The 6,798-nt window shown below is 40.5% G+C and overlaps 1 protein-coding gene across 2 annotated transcripts in view; it reads right to left on the bottom strand.

Moving 5' to 3' along the window:
- MMAA (methylmalonic aciduria (cobalamin deficiency) cblA type) overlaps positions 1-6,798 on the bottom strand; it is a 17,858-nt gene that overhangs the window by 8,155 nt on the left and 2,905 nt on the right. The window contains exons 2-3 of one of the 2 annotated variants that reach the window (XM_003790198.3): positions 6,176-6,298; positions 2,678-2,848 (exon numbers count right to left, since the gene is read on the bottom strand). In XM_003790198.3, coding sequence (XP_003790246.1) covers positions 2,678-2,848; positions 6,176-6,298 — 294 coding nt within the window. The remainder of the gene's footprint in view (positions 1-2,677; positions 2,849-6,175; positions 6,299-6,798) is intronic. The other variant, XM_023513480.1, reaches the window with a different exon arrangement.

The following is a 6,798-nucleotide window of genomic DNA, read 5'->3' as shown; positions in this document are numbered from 1 at the left end:
TCTACTTACCTATTCAACATCTATTCTCTATTTTTTTACCCCAATGTTATTAGGAGTATCAGTGTACCAGGTGAAGGCCATGTTCACATGGTCCCCTATCAGCCAGAGATGACTGGCAAGTGTAAGCAAGAGTCGTCAGGTAGGGTTCCCAGGCAAGTCCTTTAGATGAGGTTGACCGGGCTAGGAGGTCAGCCATCACCCCCTCCCCCGCCACCCCCCATTTCCTCTCTTCTACCTGGAACACACATGTGACCGCTGGACCTTCACCAACCATCTTTTAACCCCAAGAAGGCTTGAGGATAGAAACCAAATGCTAAGAGCAGTGAGCAGACAGACAGGAGAAGCCTGCGACACTGAGGCCACTGCAGGAGCGCCACACCTGCCCTGGACAGCCTGCCTCAAGCTTCTTTTATTTACAAGGTAATAATCTCTTTCTCATTTAAGTCTCTGGGACAAGCAGCTAAATCCAAGTTCAATGTAATAGTCCTGGCTTTTACAGCACTCTTCTCTTTTCACTCCCCTACTACCACTCCAGCAACCCTTCTTCCATCCACCCTCTAACATGGGGTTCCTAAAACCCAGTCTTGGCTATTGTTATGGACTGAATTGTGTTCTCCTCCCTTTCCCCCTAAATTCTCTGTTAAAGTCCTAATCAGCCTTTAAAGACATAATGAAGGTTAAATGAGGTCATAAAGATAGGGCCCTAATCCAATGGGACTAGTGTCCTTGTTGGTGGAAGAGATACTTGGGGAGCAAGCGCACAGAGAAACAGTGGGTGAAGAAAGTGAGGTGCTGGCCACCTGCAAGATGAGGAGTGCGCCCTGGAGAGACCCACCTGCTGCCCCCTGTCTTAGACTTCCAGCCTTCAGAACTGAGAAAGTGAACTTCTGGGCTTTCAGTCACCGGCCTGTGGTGGTCTACTAGAGCAGCCCTAGCTCGGTAATACAACTATCTCACGTTTTGCCCATATTTCCCTCTGTTGATCTGAACCAGATTCCAAACTTGAAGTATGAGCCATGAACTCTGCGGATAACTGTTAAATCTGGATTTCTCACTCAGCCCTTTTTCTAATTTATTATTATTTTCTTGAGACAGTCTCACTTTATCCCCTTTGGTAGAATGCCATGGTGTCACAGTTCACAGCAACCTCAAACTCTTAGGCTTAAGTGATTCTCTTGCCTCTGTCTCCGAAGTAGCTGGGACGACAGGCACCCGCCACGACGCCTGGCTATTTTTAGAGAGGAGGTTTCCCTATGGCTCAGGCTGGTCTCAAACCTGTAAGCTCAGGTGGTCCACTCACCTTGGCCTCCCAGAGTGCTGGGATTACAGGCATGAGCCACCACGCCCACCCTACTCAGCCCTTTCTTTAGACAGAGTCACCTGGACACTGAGTGAGCACTTTGCATTTGATATAGTTACACTTGGACCTGTTCTTTTTCTCTCTCCAAGTCCACTTTTCCCATAGTATTCTCTATTACCTTTGATTCCTCTTCCTTCCTTCATATTTTAGCATGGATAAAGTCCTGCTAATTTACCTGCAGTGTTTTTTGTAATCCATCTCACCTTCACCATTCCTACTTCCCTGCTTGGTTCAGACCCCCAGTCCCGCCTCTCTCTGGAATTGCTGTATACAATTGTCTCCTATCTGTATCCCTGACTCCACTCTGCTAGGTCCTTCCAAAGTGCATATCTGCTGTCCCTCTCTGCTGCCATCCTGCAGTGGCTTCCCACTCCCTTCAGGGCAAACTCCAGACCCTTAGCATAGCACATGAGGTCCTTGGCAATCTGGCCTGGCCTACTGCTCCAACCCACCCCTCTCCTCCCCCTGCCACCGCACTCTGTGCTCTGAGTACCATGAGCAAACTGCACTTCTTCAGATGAGTCACATTTTCTCAACCCTTGTGTCTCTGCAAAGACCCTTCACCGCATACTTTATTTAACTCTAATTCTTTCTTCAAAACTTAGTTCAGCTATCACCTCCTCTAGGAAATCTTCACTGATCCCCCCCAAATTATAGGTTATGTCATAAACATTTATCACACAATAATATAATAGCTTGTCACACTGTAAGAATGTGATATGCTTTATTACATGTAACTAACATGTATGTTAAAGATATAAAAATAAAACATAGCTCTGTAGTCAAAAGGCAATCAATTACATTAATCTTCTTATATGTATGAAATATGCTTAACAAACCAGGTGTTATGTTCGAGTATCACTCTGATACTTATATTAATAGTTCGGCGTGGGGAGAGCCGTTGGTGCCCTCTCACTTAATGATCACGATATCAGAGTATACAGCACATCTTTTGGGTGAGGGCTCAACTACAACTTGAACTTTACCTTAGAAATGTAACCTAATCATTTGTACACTTGTGTTAATCTGAAACTAATAAAAAAAAAAACACTTCTTTTCTGGCACAGATGACATGTTACTTGTAGAACAGTTATCCAGGTACATGACTTACTTTCACTCTTTAAATGGCAAGCTCTAGGGGTAGGGAGTACAGCCTGTTCACTCATGTCTTCTATGGAATATGGAATAACATGTTGTACTTAGTTACCCAGTTAGCAAATGTCTGCTGGATGAACAAATTAAATTAGTTGTCACTCATCTTTCTATAGCATTCATGATAACAGCACATTGTTTTATGAAATGGAGTATCACACTCACCTACAGTTTCAATTAGAATGATGTCATATCCTGCTCCTTCACACAATAGAATAGCTTCATTTGTTGTCCTTGTCACACCTCCTAATGTCCCTCTAGTAGGAGACGGCCTGATATATGCATTCATGTCTCTTGATAACTCAGTCATTCGGGTTTTATCACCTAAGAGTGATCCTAAAACACATGGTTACATTTTATAAATGTGGACCAGCTGTGAGGACCAATTATCAATCAGCCAGTTGCCAGGGAGACGTCCTTATGTCATTTCTCCTTAAATCTCAATTGTATTTCATATTATTGAGTTTTCCTTCAACTCACTGTGTACAATAATGCCAGATTAATCTCTGTAGGATTTCAAGCCCCTCAAAATCTATAATGACTTCTCACTGATGAAGGATTTAAGTCTGGATCCTTCACCCCTGCCCTGCTGGTCCAATTCCAGCTTCCGAGCCAACCTCTGCCAAGCCCAAGGCCTGCATCCTGACTCCACCATTTTCTCCACAATTTTGGGAAGTTGCTTTACCTACCTGAACACTTCTTTCCTCAGCCATCTGACAGAGGTAGTAAGACACTGGGAGAATCAAATATAATTATGGATGGGAATGCTCTTCAAAAACCGTTAATCGCAACAGCACAGAACTTCTCCACCTTACAAAGAATCAGTGAAAGTCCTTGTCCCTTCATAATCTGTCAGGAAACTTTTCCCCCACAACCTCTGTGAATGTCTATGGTACAACTGCTCTGCAGTCTGTGCCAGCATCCTGGAGAGCCCAGGAGAGCTTTCGTGTCCCTCCCATTCCTAGTGTCTCCATGAACACCCTCTGCTCCCCATTCTCTTATGTGTACAAATGACATTTTCTCAGCCTCATGTAAATGTTATAGTCATGACCCTTCAAGCTGCCCTTTCTGCCACGTCTGTTGCATTTAATTCTTTCTTACTTAGAAATTTTGGAGCCTTCATTAAATGTAATGAAAGCTGAGTTAATGGATAGAAAATTATTGATATGACATATTTTTTAGTTTCATATTTATATGTCTTATACAAATAAGTTCTCAACTGGGGGCAATTTTGCCCCAAGGAGAAATTTAGAAATGTCTAAACAGATGTATTTCCTTGTCACAACTGAGGGCTCAGGTGCTGCTGTCATCTACTAAGTTAAGGCCAGGAATGCTGCATCCTTCAATGGACAGGACAAACACCCACAACTGTCCCGAAATGTCACTAGTGCCAAGGTTGAGAAATGGTGCTTTAACTAAGTTCCATGCCCATAGCACAGTGTCTTACATACGCGGTGCACTGAATGCTTAAGAAAGCGTCCACAGTAGACACTCAATTTAATACCTGTGGAATGACACTGGTTATGGTTTTGTATTCATTGTAGTATTTTGACAAACATCAATACTTGCAAATTCTAGAAGACAGAAAGCTCTGAAACTACTATTACCTTTTACTACTTTGAGTTAGCCATATAAAAACATTTGTAGGTGTAGTACTGTTTTAATGTGAATATTTATTTTCACTTTCTCTACGGGCTGACTTTCCCACATAAAGTTGATGCCAAAAATTGAGAAGTTCCTTAAAGACATGCATGCCCTTTTCCAGCTTAGGTTTTTCTCATAGGTTCTAATTCTAGAGCACACGCCTATCCCTCCCCCCCCACCTTATTAACTTCACATAAAACTTCTCTCTGAAGTAATCTTCTACATGAAATCTTCTCTGTGTAGTCAACAATGTGCCAAAGCTATACTTTAAAATTATCATCCTAAACATCTTCTCACACTGAGCTACACAATATGAAATTCACTCTCCCATAGAATTGTCTTTGCCAGTGAATCCCAAACTGTTAATTGCAGACCCTCAGGAAGGTCTCAAAGCTATAATGGGGGTCTGTGAATCCAAAGAGTAAGTCAGGATTGATTACAGACCAGAAGAGTAATGCATCTCCAACGTTCATGTAATACGATTTTTCAAATGTATGTATGGATGCAGTAAGGTAGAATTTTATATTTATAGTGTTCTGTTTATCCTCATGTACTTTTTTTTCAAAGTCTGTACCGTTTTCACCTCACCTTTTGTTTGTGAAAGGTTAGGAACTACTTCGCTATGCAGCTTTAACCAGAGACTATTGTATAACATCATTTCTTCTGTCTATGATTATCTCATGCTATTATTTTCTCTTTCTATTGCAAGTATTCTAGAATATTATAAAGATGGAGGGGAAAAGGCCTTTTCACCTATATAAAATTGAAGGCCATGTATCAATAAATTTTTTACTAAAATGTGTTTACAAAGTTCTAAGACTGTAAATAAGTTAGATAACACATGGACATGGATTTAATCTTGAACTTGTGAGTAAAAATTTTATTTTACAGTTAGCATTTTTATTACAGTTAATCTAACATTTTGAATGATCCGAATTAGATTTCTCAACAGGTTGTGATGGAATTGTCCACCTCTCTATTGTCCTAAGGCCCCCAAATATGATTATATCACCATTCTTTACGTTTTAGCATTAAATTCACAGTATGCCGCAATACACAAACCAAATATTTCCACAAAGCACCCTGTATTTACCCCTTCACAACACACGTTATATTGTAATGGTTTGTGTTTACTGTTAGTTTCCCTCTTAAGAAGCAAAGCTCCATAAGGCCAAGAAGACTGTGTCCTATTTGCCATTATACAGAACAGTACTTTCCATGCACAGCACCTCACCTGTAGTAGGCCTCTGAATACTTAAGTGAGTAACTGTTATATGAGAAGCTTAAATCACAAAGAGGGGCAAGGGGAGAAAAACTATGTCTGAGCATTTATATACTATGCTTTATGTTTTCTTTAAATGATCCTTTAAGGAACTAAATTTATATTCATTTTATCTCTGATGAGCTGTGAATTAAACTTTGAGTGACTGCATGACCTCAAATTGGAAAGTAATTGCTGAACATTCTGCAATCTATAATGTACCATGCTAAGTGCTGTAAGGGGAACGACAATATATTACATGGTCCCTCTAAGAGCTTTCTGTTGAACTGAACATATAATATAAATGGGTGACAAGTTATAAACAGCAGTCAGATTTTTCTTTAAAGCTTAACAGAAGAGATGTTACAATATGAGGCAAATAATGAATGAGTAAGGACCCATTTTCTGAATTGCATAGCTGCTCATGCAGCCAGGAAAAACAAGAGGGAAAGGGGCCTATCCTTAGATATGAGAGCCACAGGGCTGAAATCTGCTTTGGATCATTGTCAGCTACTGGCGCCTACCATGCATCCCAGGGCTCTAATCACCCACTGAGCTACCCGCAAGCTGACCTCCTCTATAAAGTCCAATGCTCCCAAACTACCTCCCTCAACTTCCACCTTTAGTCTGCAGAACCCCTTCCTGCATGAGACCAAACTTAGCTAGCAGTCTGAGGTAACCGGCTGTGCAAATTCCTGCTAAATTGTAACAGAGAACCCCCGCAACTCTGCAATTTAGAAAGAATCAGCCATACTTACCACCACTAGTACAAGAAGAAGGGTCTACAGCCAGCACAGATAATTTGTGCCCTCTCTCGGTAAGCATTTTTCCAAAATATTCTATAAATGTTGATTTTCCAGCACCAGGGGGCCCAGACAATCCTACGGTGGAAAGAGTGCTTCTCATTTAGTGAAACAAATGAAATCAGAACTACCATCAGTTTTACTGAAAAAATGTTAGACTACTTCCTGTTTCTCCTAATTTATTAAAACCACCTTAATACATTTTAACATGCCTAAAACCAGTAAATGAAAATCCATTTATTTATCTAACTCCTGAGTAATTGGGATATGAGAAAGACAAAATCCTGAGTTCCATATGTTCACAAAATTCAGTTTTAAAAGTTATAAAACATGCTTTGCCTTTGTACGATAATGTAATGTTGATCTCTTTAAACAGAATCCATTGCCCATGTTAATGGGCTCAGTGTCTACACTGGCCCACCTCTCATCCTAATCAGCAATTATGCCACCTACCCCAATTCTATATATAGACTTTATCTTCCCCTTGGAAAAACTCATGACTATAGTGATTGAGAAATTAATTTTCTATTTATAAAATAAAGTTTTGTTTTCTTTTTTTTAATTTTTTTTTTTTTTTT

This window comes from Otolemur garnettii, unplaced genomic scaffold (assembly GCF_000181295.1).
Source record: "Otolemur garnettii isolate 467f Iridium unplaced genomic scaffold, OtoGar3 scaffold00041, whole genome shotgun sequence".
Taxonomy (NCBI): domain Eukaryota; kingdom Metazoa; phylum Chordata; class Mammalia; order Primates; family Galagidae; genus Otolemur; species Otolemur garnettii.
The sequence above is the reverse complement of the archived record's forward strand: the minus strand, read 5'-3'. Positions and strand labels throughout refer to the sequence as shown.